This window comes from Saccopteryx leptura, chromosome 5 (assembly GCF_036850995.1).
Source record: "Saccopteryx leptura isolate mSacLep1 chromosome 5, mSacLep1_pri_phased_curated, whole genome shotgun sequence".
In the NCBI taxonomy this organism is placed as follows: Eukaryota; Metazoa; Chordata; class Mammalia; order Chiroptera; family Emballonuridae; genus Saccopteryx; species Saccopteryx leptura.
The window spans coordinates 149696274-149711131 of NC_089507.1; the positions used below are offsets into that span (position 1 = coordinate 149696274).

The 14858-nt window shown below is 37.8% G+C and overlaps 1 protein-coding gene across 1 annotated transcript in view; it reads right to left on the reverse strand.

The window, feature by feature from the left end:
* Positions 1-14858, reverse strand: part of ROCK2 (Rho associated coiled-coil containing protein kinase 2) — a 100101-nt gene that overhangs the window by 20312 nt on the left and 64931 nt on the right. The window contains exons 5-11 of the mRNA XM_066386085.1: positions 9806-10066; positions 9330-9474; positions 6018-6156; positions 3525-3616; positions 2619-2778; positions 959-1019; positions 389-400 (exon numbers count right to left, since the gene is read on the reverse strand). Coding sequence (XP_066242182.1) covers positions 389-400; positions 959-1019; positions 2619-2778; positions 3525-3616; positions 6018-6156; positions 9330-9474; positions 9806-10066 — 870 coding nt within the window. The remainder of the gene's footprint in view (positions 1-388; positions 401-958; positions 1020-2618; positions 2779-3524; positions 3617-6017; positions 6157-9329; positions 9475-9805; positions 10067-14858) is intronic.

Sequence of the window (14858 nt, forward strand, 5' to 3'; positions counted from 1 at the left end):
AGGTTCTCCATGGTTTCTTCAATACTTCCTATACCTTAAATGAAACTACATTTTACCCTGATAAGAATATACAGGCCAATGAACTGACTGGTTCAAATAACTGGTATTGCATTAATCTGATTTGATCACACTAGTTATCACATACTAATCAGAAGTTCTTTCTGCCAATTATATGTCCTTGATAAATTTAAAAAGTACATCTATGATATATATTTTACATAGCAGACCCATAGGAACAATATAAAGAGATACTTGGTAGAAAAAGAGTGGGAACTTCTCTCCCAGGAGAGGCAGTACACTCCAAGTGCTAAACGGAAGAAGGCCATGTCAAAACACGGCCAGAGTGATGAGTCTGTCTCAGTTTTCAAGATATATGACATCAACATACCTCTTGACTTTCCTATTTAAAACAAACAAAAACACAGAAAACATTAAAACGCTTGTTTTGCTTTGTAAAATTCCCAAAACACAAGTCATATCAAAATTACCCACTCAAATTGTTTAGTTATATTTATAAGTTTTGAAGAGGAAAAAGGTTATCAGCACCATAAAATACTACAACCATTTGATAAAATTATCCTTTATATGAATTCATTGCTAAATACTCAAAATTTGAATCTCCACTATTTCTGTACTCTTACAACTGCCTGTAAATACTTTTATAGAACTAAGATTTTAAAATTTTCTGATATTATAGCTGTTCATAAATCTGTTTATCACTTTCGCTCCCACAACTAAGCCTAAAAGCAATGTAGAATTGTTTCACTAGCCATTATGTCTTACACAAATGATGCTTATCAAAGAAATTATTTCAATGTTATGCTGACCCATCCTGCATCAAAGAACACCATATAATGATTCAAAAAGTAGCATTAAGTAAACTTTTAAATACACATGGATATTACTATAATATGTGAACATGTGACTAAAGCAGAATAAGTAAAAATTTATTACATACTTCATTTTTCCTTGATTGTATGGAATCATTTTCTCTACAAGAGGGAGAATCAATTAATAACCTAGAAGGAAATGCAGGAAAAAAAAATTCTTTTGCATATCATTTCAATCCATTTCTAATAGCAACTTATCCTCAGAATTAAATCCAATCACAAACATATCTATTTTTCCATTTCAACTTATTTTAAATGAAGCAACACTTTCCCCTCTAGACCCCTGTGTTTTGGTCGTTCGACCCCCGCCAGGGTCGCGACCCACAGGTTGAGAACCGCTGCTCTAGACTTTTATACCATTTTCAATAATTTAAACTGCTAAACTGTTCTTGCTTCTCATGCTATCGGATGTTTTATTATTTAACATTGCTGAGATTGGAGTCACTAAATGAAACTATACTTTCTCCCTCTTCATCTCGAGTTCCTATAACTATTTTGTTCTTTACTAGACATTTTCTAGAAAGAGACATCTCTCCTCCTTTTTCAAAGACAACATCTCCTGATCTCCAGGTTTTACTGCATAAATGATCACGCTATTTAACTGTCACTTTCTCTCTCAACGGGGTCCTTCCTCACTGCCTATAAACACTCCTGGGTTTCTTCTGGCATTAACATTCTAATTTGCGTCAGTATTAAGGTAGTTTTTAGAACACTGTTGGTAGCAGGGTAACCAATTCTTCCTGGTTTACCTAGATTTTTCCCAGTTTTAGTATGAAAGTCCAAGCCACATCCTAGGAAACCCCTCAGTCCTGGGCAAGTCGTAATGGTTGGTCACCCCCATCATTACACATGGAAGCACCAGAAAGTTTTTCCTATGTCTTTAATGCTTCACTGAACTACTGAACAGTTTTTAGGGGCTCCTCACAGCCTGTCAAGTCAAAAGACCCTTAGCACAGCACCTAGCAATCATCTGTTGCAGTAGTCTTCCCCTGAACTCCTCTTTCAAGTTTCTAATCTTACCCCCCAAACCTCACTTCAGTAGACCAGTATTTCTTGACTGACCTGAGCCAGGCTCTGTGCTAGCTGGAAGGATTCAGGCAAGAAAACCAGTCTAATCAAGCCCCCCGAATGGCCATAATGCAGTAGTACATCCTATGCTTGAGCCCCACCGGATCACACTACTCTGCTCCCAGTGTGCGCGTGCATTCCCAACTTTCCTTCCACTGCTCATCTCCCCGCATCTTGGCCACCCAGGAAACCGGTTCTTATCTTTAAATTTGGCCACCTCTTCCCTGAGGGCTTGCCTAACTTCTCCCTACCCTCAACCCAAAGAGACAGGACTTTTATTTTTCTTTCAAACAACTCAGATTTTGGGGTATGTTTCTTAAAGCAAAGACCATATTCTACCATTCACCACAAGTATATAATCTTCTCATATTCTTCACTATTTGCCAAATTCCTTCGAAAGCAGGTACTTGGTATTATCTACATACAGTCCAATGAATATAGAGCACTGCCTTGCACTCATTTGTAAATGAATATCATACAGCATTCAGAAATAAAATAATGAAATTAAATGAAAAAGAACTCTTTTGATAGTCCTTTTGAAAAAAACTCAAAAGTTTAAAGCAAATTAATACTTTTTCTCACATAATTCAGTCTCGAAGTAAGACAATTCTCTAAAGCAAGACTCTAAAACAGTAACAGTATAACAAACAAGTCACATACACATTTTCTCTGTAGTAGGTAAATCCTATAAAGGGCAGCTGATTTCCCACAAAAGCTTTAGGAATTGGGAACGTTTCTACATCTCCTTTATCGTCTTCAATGTCATCAAAATTGCTACTGTCTATGTCACTGCTGAGTTCAGGTACCACTGGAGCTGCCGCTATTAAAAGAAATAAATTATCTCATTTATAACAACAAAATTAATAAATAAACCAACCCTATTTTGTTTTATATTAATATTAATGCACTATATATTAACATATAATTAATAATCTTTTATGATCTACATAGAAAATTTTAGTAACACATTTTCCATTTTATCATTTCAAAACATTAAAATTTTATAAATATTTTATTATATTAGGTCAGTTTTAAATACAGAGATCTCAAACAAGAAAAGCAGTATATTACTCTAGGTATTAAAATTACTAGCAGCACTAACTTGCACACACATTCTTTAATTGAAATATTTCTTACTCTTAAAATAAATTATTGTCAAATGTATGTAAAGTTACAATGAATTATTATGCTTACCCTAGTATTTATCAGAGTATGGTCACCATAAGTAACTAATTTATTAATTCAAACACATTCATATTAAAAGTTTATATTTTCCTATTCACAAATTATTGAGATCTACAAAATTTAACTTGACAAATTAAGAAACCAATGTTTACTATAAAAGTATTGGGAAATATTGCTAATAAATACATATTTATTATATGCTTAGTTTGCTCAATATTGAAGTAATATTTATTTAGTTATAAATATTGCCATTGAACAAATTTGAACTGAAACCTCTCAATTTAAAAATCAGTTAGCATTAAGTGTATAAAACATGTTTGTTAATTCAAAGGACCACTTTAAAATGTGATGGAATGGAAATATTTAAATTTATTGACTTACTCTCTCTTATGTTATCCCAATTCCATTGATCATTCTTAAAGAAAGGATGTTGTTTGATTTCTTCTACCCCATTTCTCCCAAGGCGTACCTCCCTAAGCAATGCAGTTAAAGATTATTTATAAAAAGGCTATGAAAAGAAAAAAATATTAACTCTAATCTTGACAAGGATCAACACAAGGATCACAAATGAGTTTGCAAAACCTTTTTTTAAAGCTTCAGCATGTTTCTCAAAAAGAAAAAAAAGCAATCTCAATCTTATAGACTATAATCTCTACAGATAGATGAAAAAAGCTGCAATGTACAGTAAACACTGTAGAAAATGAAATACATTTCAATTTGTAGTTTATGTCAAACAAAAGTACACATGAAATTTTCAAATAAAAAATATTCACCCGCACGTGCCCAAACTTCATGACTAACTTAAGGATGTAAAATAGATGAAGCTCTAACTTCCGACCCAGAAAAGTTATCAAAGCACCTCTAATAAAAATCTCTCCCCTTAAAAAGAAATCGCATATTGTATTTGAAGGTAACCATATTTACTCTGATAAAATATCTCTATATTTACATTAAAATCATCTGAACACAAAAAAAAGTATTAATTATTTCATTCTTTATCCTTTGAGTCCTTAACTAAGACTATGAAAAATGGGGGGGAGGAAAGACTGTAGAAATGAAAAGCATTTTTTATATACCCTGGAGCTATGTTTAATATAAAGAGGAAATCCTATATACTTTAAAGCAGTGGTAGTCAACCTGGTTCCTACCGTAACCCACTAGTGGGCGTTCCAGCTTTCATGGTGGGCAGTAGCAGAGCAACCAAAGTATAAATAAAAAGACAGATTTAACTATAGTAAGTTGTTTTATAAAGATTTATTGTGCCAAACTTAGCGAAAATCTGACATGAAGTACTTGGTAAGTAATTATATTATATGCTTTAACTTGCTGTAACTCTGCTTTATAAATTTTATAAAGTAATTTCCCTACTTTATAAATCACCATGACTGTGGAACCAGTGGGTGGTTAGAAAATTTTACTACTAACAGAGATACAAAAGTGGGCAGTAGGTATAAAAAGGTTGACTACCCCTGCTTTAGAGGGAAGTGCTCCTAGCCAAACTGATGGCATTAAATTCCTTTCAAAATATCTTTTCTCCACCTGCAATCATTCTTTACTGCAGCCTCCCTCCCGAAAAACTGCTAAGGCAATCTTTCATGTGTGGTACTCCTCTCAATAACATATGCTATATTCTATTTTATATTTTATCATTCAGTACAAATTATGATCAATTCATCAAATCAAAACATACAGGATTTGTTTTGAGTTTATCAGCACGGACTGTATGTCAATCATATAATTAACAAATCTTAAAGTTTTACTCTACAAATGATTGATAAACATATGAAAATGATTAACCTCTTTAATGAGGAACAATGAAAATGACTTTTCTTGCTTTAGATGGAAAAAAATTCATCATATTCAGTTTGATGAGAATGCGGAAAACAACTATTAATAAAAATATTCCCTGCTGTGACTTCTCTAGGTCAGTTTTGCAATATCACAGAATTCCATCTTTAAGATTTTATCCTACAAAAAAGGATGCAAAGATGATTGCGTAAGGACAGTCACCACTGTACTACCTTGTAACAACAGCTCTGCTGACAAACATAAGATGTGCTAAAGCATCAGAGCACTGCAGAGCCACCAATGCCCTTACTTAGATTAATCTATTCTGATCCCATCATCTTATGAACGGATAAAATTATTTCTAAGAAAAGTAAAATAATTTCCCTGTGATCACAAAGCTAGTAGGTCAAGTTCGGATGAGGAAGCAGGCGTCCTCTGTAGGTGCTGGTCCATTGATAGGCTGGTTCCTGTCAAGAGTATAAATGGGAAACCAGAAAGGAACAGAATAGAGAGCCCGAGGAAGAAACTGAATAGCTTTCTCGCTTCTCTTTTTAAGGCAGGTTTTCACAGCATTGTTCATCCATTTTGTTTTAAAGAAATACAGAATTTCCAGGACAGACTTGCTCATATTCAAATGCAAATAAAAACAGGTTGGAAAGGAGGTGCTCCCAAGTCAAACATAGTTTGTAAGATTATAACCTGAGTATTTAGCTGCACAAAATGCTCTTCTCTCAAAAGCCGTACAAACAAGGGGAACTTGGCTTAAGTCACCTTAAGAGGAGAAAATGTGAAAACTACAAAAGTTTTATTTCTCACAAATGCATTATTTTACAAAGTTCTATTTATTTATTTTTTTTAGACAGGAGGGTTGAGGTTAGAGTTAAATTACAATTGGGCTGCACACACTAAATGACAAGGGTAACCTAACACCAGGCTTAGCAGTGAAAAAAGGCTAAACCAGAATTAAATGCAATTTAGATAAGGAGAGAGACTGATTTCATATGTAAATAAGTCAGGTATGCTTTCTTTTCTACAAGTTTGAAAGTTAAAGGTATCATCTCTACAAAGACATTCAGTGCATATTACCTATCTGTTAGGAAGGCACAGATGAGATTCTTCGCATGTTTAGAAATTTCTGCGTCATCAGGGAAACACAGTGAATTCTTATGATCCATAATTTTGCTGTATGTTCCTACAAGTGAATCTGCATAAAATGGAGTATCCCCTAAAATTCCAAGAAAGAAGACATTGAGTATAACAGAGAATGCAAATTAAATACTTTTTATCTAATATTTAAGTATGTTAACTTTTAATTTGTCACATGCATGAAAGAACGAATGGTTATGGGCCAGAAGTCTCAGATCTAAACAAACAGGCACACACCAAGAATATATATAAACTTTAACCATACCAATGAACCATCAACACTGATGAGCGAAATAAAATCAATGCTCATTCTAGAATTTTGTGGGGGGGGTTTTCATGGGAAAATAAACAGTTTACTGAATAATTAAAGAAAAAGCTTTTAAGTGAGGTCTGATCAGTCAGAGTCCTCGAGTGCTTTCATTGGATCATGGCTCAGCCTTTTGAAATTACTCTCTAGAGCTTTGTTATACAATAGCCACTAGTCACGTGTGGCAATTTAAAGACAATTAAACAAAAAGAAAAATTCAGTTCCTTAGTCCACCAGCACCTTCCTAGCGCTTGATGCGGCCAGTGCCTACCATAGCGGATGCACAGACATCAACCATTTTCACCATGCAGCTCTACGAGTCAGACAAGCCCTATTATTTTATACACAAGGAAGCTGGGCCCAGAGAGATGACATGTGATTCGCCTAAGATGACACATATCTAGAGTTAGAAATGGCAGGAACGGTCTCCCAGTGCCATTTCCTACTAACTAGTGACTGGTAAGAAGGCACAGAAAAAGGGCAGAGACAGAAAAAGCTGAAGGCATCCTTTTGGTCAGAAATAATCTAAAACCACAAGGGCTAAGGGCCCTGCTGATATGCTTACCTACAAACCACCTTAGTACAAAACAGACTTTCCCAATCAGCCAATCCAAAACTTCAAAGGGGTATTCGGGTAGGCAGTTTTTACTTCTTTTCAAAGTGGGTTGAGGGGGTCAGGGGGAAGCTTTTTTTTTTTTAGATTTTTTAAAATTTTTTATTTTTCCTAAGTTGGAAATGGGGAGGCAGTCAGACAGACTCCCGCACGCGCCTGACCGGGATCCACCCGGCATGCCCACCAGGGGGCGATGCTCCACCCATCTTGGGGCATTGCTCTGCCGCAATCAGGGCCATTCTAGTGCCTGAGGCAGAGGCCACAGAGCCATCCTCAGCACCCCGGCAAACTCTGTTCCAATGGAGCCTTGGCTGCGGGAGGGGAAGAGAGACAGAGAGGAAGGAGAGGGGGAGGGGTGGAGAAGCAGATGGGTGCTTCTCCTGTGTGCCCTGGCCCGGAATCAAACCCGGGACTCCTGCATGCCAGGCCGATGCTCTACCACTGAGCCAACCGGCCAGGGTCAGGGGGAAGCTTTTAATTCAAGATTCTTCTAGTGCCATTTTCAATTGCAACTGAATCCTTTACATGAACTCCAGTGCCAGCCAACTTGAGCAAGCACCAGATAAGCTTAGAATACTGCAAATCAGTGTCATTCAAACTCATTAAATTCAGCTCTCAGAGTTGAAAACGACAGCACAAATTTAAATGATCTCTTCAAATGAGGCATGTGACTTCCTACGAAGTATATTATTTTCTAAATCTATGGGAGAGTCTAGGCAAATACAGTAATAAACTACATTATACTTTCAAAAGATTACAAGATACACCTAATGCATCAACAGACTGAGCCACTGGTGGGGAGAATGGACAGCTACCTAGAAACATATGGTGAATACAAAGTAACCCACTACAAAGACAAAGGTCTAAAATAAAGTAGGTCATACTATGACAAGATACTAAGCATAGCAAGATCAATGCTACATACAAAGCATGGTCATCAGGAGAAGGCAATTTCTGTCACAAAAAAAGTCCCTGCCTAATTATTACTTAAATTGGGATTTACTCGAACGTTCTGATTTCTTTTTAAAGGAGTAACTATACTCAATTATTGTACAGATTTTATAGATCTTCTACTACCATTTTAGGATCATTCTCTACAAAATAAATTCCCCATTTTCTGGCCCTGGTTGATTGGCTCAGCGGCAGAGTGTCGGCCCGGCGTGTGGAAGTCCTGGGTTCGATTCCCGGCCAGGGCACACAGAAGAAGCGCCCATCTGCTTCTCCACCCTCCCTTCTCTTCTTTCTCTCTATCTCTCTCTTCCCCTCCCGCAACCAAGGCTCCATTGGAGCAAAGTTGGCCCAAGTGCTGGGGATGGCTCCATGGCCTCTGCTTCAGGTGCTAGAATGGCTCTGGTTGCAAAAGAGCAACGCCCCGGAGGGGCAGAGCATCGCCCCCTGGTGGGCATGCCAAGTGGATCCTGGTCGGGTATTTGCAGGAGTCTGACTGCCTCCCCACTTCTAACTTCAGAAAGTTAAAAAATAATAATAATAAAAATAAATTTCCCCATTTTCTAAGAATATATTCTCAACTCTAAAGTCATTTCATGTAATATTATTGGCCTTATCACATTTGCCCAGAAAGTGGATTTGGCTACATCTCCCCTCTTCCCCAAGCCAGATGATTTCAGTCACTGGCTTCTGCAGCCAGAAATAATCGTGTGTCCCTGGAACTTAAGAATGGGAAATCTTAAGAATGAAATCTATGATGTAAAAAAAAGTGTTAAAACATTTGAGCCTTTCAAATTTTGATCTGATCAAAGTAAGAGAAATTACTAAAAATTTGACTTTGAGTTTTCTGAGACTGAAATACTATAAAATATATATATATTTATCTTGATAGTCAAATGGTCAATAAGTATTTTTACGATTTATTTTACTGGAATTTCAAACCAGATATGTAAACAAGTAATAAATATAATAAATATAGTTAACAAAAGTCACTAACAATTATATACACAAGCTAATCAAAAACATCTTAGCACAGAGGCCCCTGTAGGTGTCCACTGGCTGCTTGTTTACTATCTTCTTAGTACAAAAAGGTCCACTGGCTGCTTGTTGTAGTCTCTTCTTAGTACAAAAAGGTCCACTGGAAGAATTTTCCTAGCAGCCCACTTTTAATTCCTTTCATGTTCTACTCAATTTGCCAGTATGAGATTTGGTTTCAATTTTCCAATTCATCTGTCATATCAAATACACTAATTCAAAGTCTTCTGAAATTCTACTTCTTCCCAAGGACACATGCAATTAATTTCCTTGTATTACTAAATTCTTAAACTAGACCTAAAGTGCCATGAGATGAGTTTTGAAAAGAGAATGTTAAATATTTACTTACCCACCAGCATCTCAAAAAGGAAAACACCCACAGACCACCAATCACATTCTCGCCCGTAGTAACCATCACCCCCTTGTGATTTCAGAACCTCAGGTGATATATAATCAGGTGTTCCAACTGCTGTATCACAATGTACCATGCCTGTCTGGGTAGAGAGCAGAGATAAAGAAAAAGAGATGTGTCTAAAAACACACACACATAAATGCAACCACTTCATGTATTGCTACATGTAAGTGATAGAAACTGCTACCAACAGAACGTCACTGCTGACATGGTTTTGGGAGGAGAAAGGAAAAATGCATTATGAAATACATAAAAATTTGGATATTTTATTGCATTGTTTGAGTTGTACACAGTTAGCAAAACTAAATCTATCTTTGTTTAAAACTGTAAAGTCTAGATTTGAAGTGTTTCTTTTATTTTTGTTTCTCAAAAAAAAAAAACCCCCAGTATTTTTTGACTTGCTTCTTACTTACTTCATCCATCTTCATACACGTGCCAAAGTCTGCTAATTTTAGATGTCCATGTTTATCCAAAAGCATGTTGTCGGGCTTTACGTCTCTGTGAATCAGCCCCATTGAGTGTATGGCATCCAGAGCCAGGACAACCTCAGCTGTATAAAATTTGGCCCATTTCTCAGGCACGTCATAGTTACTCATAAGGTTTACTAGGTCTCCACCAGGCATGTACTCCATTACCATGTACAGATACTTATCATCTTGAAAGGCACAAAAAAGCTAGGGGGGAAAAAGGGAAAAAAATTTTTAAGAAAGAAAACCAAAACCGTAAACAGAACTAAAACCAAAATCTACTATTATTGTTGAAAAAAATGAATTATTTTATATCCAAAATCAAGTTAAACTTTATGAAATCTTTGATTTTAGATTTGGACATATTTAAAGGAAAACCAGTTATCAGAGGAAACTTTAATATGGGTATCTCCTTCATATTTACTAACGAAATATATATAAGTAAATAATTTTCCCTCATGGAGAATACAGGAATTTAGATAGAAATATTTTAAAAGAGAGAAAATAAGAATGAGGGACATAAAAGTGAAAGAATGACAGAAAAATTCCTAACCAAAAAATAAATTACTGCACATAATGCACAAAAAAGAAAACTGAGGAGGTAGGAGCAGCCTGGAAAACCTGGAGGACACCAGACACAGCGGCTACAGGAAGAGGGTGAGCCGCAGCCCACCGGAAATGAGCAGGGCAGCCACGCTGGGACAGGTCCTCATCTCTCCCTTCCACCCCCCTGCTCACTGTAGCAGCCAGTGGCAGTGATAAGTGCATACACATTAAAATAGTGGAAATGAGACCAGAGAAATAAGACACCAAGCTAGGTTGCTACCGACCCCCAGGACAGACAGAGAAATCACAAATTCTGAAGGAAAGCTATCTGCATTCCACCCTCAAACATGCCCCACCCCGCCCAGAAGCAAGCAAGCAGAAAAGGTTTCCACAAACTAAGAGCAAAAGAGAAAACCAAGAAATCAACATTTGAGAAAGACATACAGAGCAATTCAAGAAACAACACAATTGTCCAATATGCATGGGTGTGTATGGGTTTTCTATTCCATTTGGTTGTTTTATTTGTCTATTCTTGCCAGCAAGTACCACCATATTTTAATTAGTTCTGTTTAACTTGCTTAATATTGATTGACCTTCTTAGATCTATGGTTTACCGATTTCTTCAAACTAGGGAAAATTTTGGTCATTATTTCAAGTATTTTTTTCTGTCCCACAAACCTCCAATCCCTTTCTCAGACTGGATTTATATGTACATAATCTGCTTGGTGTTGACCCATGGGTAATTGACATTATCTTTGTGGGGGTTTTTTTGTTTTTTTTGTTTTGTTTTGTTTTTACAGAGACAGAGAGAATCGGAGAGAGGGATAGATAGGGACAGACAGACAGGAATGGAGAGAGATGAGAAGCATCAATCATCAGTTTTTCACTGCAACACCTTAGTTCATTGATTGCTTTCTCACATGTGCCTTGACAGTGGGCCTTCAGCAGACTGAGTAACCCCTTGCTCGAGCCAGCGACCTTGGGTCCAAGCTGGTGAGCTTTTGCTCAAACCAGATGAGCCCGCACTCGAGCTGGCGACCTCAGGGTCTCGAACCTGAGTTCTTCCTCATCCCAGTCCGACGCTCTATCCACTGCGCCACTGTCTGGTTAGGCGCAAATGTTCACTTTTTATAACAGCCCCAAAGTAGAAACAGTTCAAATGTCCATCAACCAGTAGATGGACAAACAGAGTATTACACATAAACTGTGTCTCCCCCCACCCAGTACACTGTAATACACTTCTGATGCTAAACACCTAGAGTCAGAGTCAGATCCTACAAGGGAAGAGCTCAGGCCTCCGCCAGACTGCCCTCACTCTGGACATCAGAGTGCCCAGTATACCTGTAGTTCTGACTGACCACAAATTCAGGAGTTTCATGACACCCTGAGGTTTGATAACTCACCAGAATGACTCCTAGAACTCAGCAAAATACTATACTTATGATCACAATTTTATTATGAAACAGGATACGCACAGGGTGAGGTCTGGGAGGGAGCACAGAGCTACTGTGCCCCGTGGAATCACAGTGCACTACACAGTGCGTCATGTGTTAACCCTTCAGACAGCGCCACTGAGTGTCAATGTCCAGAATTATCATTAGTCTCATTACACAGGCAAGCATCATTAAATAAATCATGGGCCATGTGATTAAACTCAATCCTCAACTCTCTTCTCCCTGGAGTTCAGGCTGCTTGCTCTTTCTGGTGATCAACCCCATCTCAAAGCTATCACAAGGCCACCAGGAGTTGCATCATTAGCATAACAATGACACTCCTACCATTCTGGAAAGCCAAGCACTTTTAAAAGTTCTGTGCTAGAAACTGGGGACAAAGAGAATATATTCTTTATTATACCACACCATATAATGGAATATTATTCAGCACTAAAAAGAAATGAAGTATGGGCCCTGGCCGGTTGGCTCAGCGGTAGAGCGTCAGCCTAGCGTGCGGGGGACCCGGGTTCGATTCCCGGCCAGGGCACATAGGAGAAGCACCCATTTGCTTCTCCACCCCCTCCCCCTCCTTCCTCTCTGTCTCTCTGTTCCCCTCCTGCAGCCAAGGCTCCATTGGAGCAAAGATGGCCCGGGCGCTGGGGATGGCTCCTTGGCCTCTGCCCCAGGCGCTAGAGTGGCTCTGGTCGCGGCAGAGCGATGCCCCGGAGGGGCAGAGCATTGCCCCCTTGTGGGCAGAGCTTCGCCCCTGGTGGGCGTGCCAGGTGGATCCCAGTTGGGTACATGCAGGAGTCTGTCTGACTGTCTCTCCCCGTTTCCAGCTTCAGAAAAATACAAAAAAAAAAAAAAAGAAGAAATGAAGTATGATGCATGCTACAATATGTATAAACTTCAAAACAGCATACTCAGGGAAAGAGACCATATCTAAAAGACAACTACTGTCTGGTTCCATTTACCTGGAATGTCCAGAAAAGGCTCATCTATAGAGACAGTAGGCATATTAGTGGTTGCCTGGGGTGGGGAGGAAAAAGGAAAATGACTATCATGGGTACAAGTTATCATTTGGGGATGGTAACATGTTCTAAAAATCAGACTTTAGTAGTGATGGGTGCACAACTATAAATTTCTTGACAATCACTGAATTATACAAACCAATCTGCAAATAACTTAATAATGAATTTATTCACAAGAGACAAAAAAATGGGAAAACAAAGGCCCATGAACAGATGGACAGATAAACACACTGTCATACAGTCATGTAATAGAATACTACTCAGTATTAAAAAGGAATGAGCTATTGAGATATCACATCATAGATAAATCTCAAAACAATTTTACTGAATGAAAGAAGCCAGATGAGATGGGATTCAAGTTTGACTGGACCAGGGGTCCCCAAACTGCGGCCCCCTGAGGCCATTTATCCGGCCCCCACTGCACTTCCAGAAGAGGCACCTCTTTCATTGGTGGTCAGTGAGAGGAGCATAGTTCCCATTGAAATACTGGTCAGTTTGTTGATTTAAATTTACTTGTTCTTTATTTTAAATATTGTATTTGTTCCCGTTTTGTTTTTTTACAAATAAGATATGTGCAGTTTGCATAGGGATTTGTTCATAGTTTTTTTATAGTCTGGCCCTCCAACGGTCTGAGGGACAGTGAACTGGCCCCCTGTGTAAAAAGTTTGGGGACCCCTGAACTGGACACTGGAGAAGAAAAGAAAAGACATAGCACAAAAACTATACAAAATAAGGCACTTCAGAACTACAACAAAAAGACTAGGAAAAATTTTTAAAAGAGAACAGACTATCAGTTACCCACAAGACATCAAGCAGATTATATAGGCGTAACTAAGGTCTGAGAAAGAAGCTGAGAATTATGGGATAGGAACTAAGGCAGAAAAAAATACTTGAAGAAATAATGGCCAAAATTTTTTCAAATTTGTTGAAATCTATAAACCTATAGATCTAAGAAGCATAATCAATATGAAGCAAGTTAAACAGAACGAATTAAAACACTGGTACTTAGTGGCAACAACAGACAATAAAACAACTAAATGGAATAGAAAAGCCCAAAACTGACCCATGCATACATGGACAATTATATCACAAAAACAGGAGCAAGACAGACCATAGGGGAGATAGACATTTTTTCAATATATGATGTTGGAACAACTAGATATCCATATGGAAACAAATAAACCATAATCCTTAAGTAAAACCCTATTTTTAAAAATCAATTCTGGTTTCATCATAGGCAAAAAATACAAAGTAAAAAAGATAACATTATCTGCAAGTTTAAAGTAGAATATGCTCAGGGAAGTAAGAAAATTCTTAAATGTACCAAAAGGCATTAATCATAAAAGTTTGATTAAATTGTACTACATAAAAGTTACAAATTTCTATTCATCCATGCTATTAAAGAGGTCAAGAGGCAAGCCACATACAGGGTAAGCAGAGCTTTCCAGTGGAAGGACCATGGCTGCCATGGGTACTAAGGCCCAAGCCGGGTGATCAGCACATCCAGGCAGTGGGGAAGTCTGGCCTGCAATAGGACAGGGCGGCAAAGGTAGAGACAGAGGTCATAGAAGCCTCATGTCCCACAACTGGAGAAAAAAGCCACAAATGTAGACAGAAATAAAACTAAAATAAACCCTACAAAGTTAGACTGAGAAATATCAGTGTAAACTTATGGTTTTCAATATCTATAATGGACAAAAAAAAAAAATACAGCTATAAGTGTGTGTGTGTGTGTGTGTGTGAGTGTGTGTGTATGCGTGCACAGACGTGCGCACGTAGACTGTATCCACTGAGAATGCCTGGGAGCACTGACATCCCAATAGCCATGAGCACCCTTAACACTTATAAAGGTCCACTTAGCAGAATTAAACATCAAAGACACCAATTCACAAAATGATCAATTAGAAATAGCAATGACTCTGCCACTATGAAGGCAATTTAAAACTAAAAGTGGAATGAGTTGATTTATTATAGTCATTCCTTAATCTT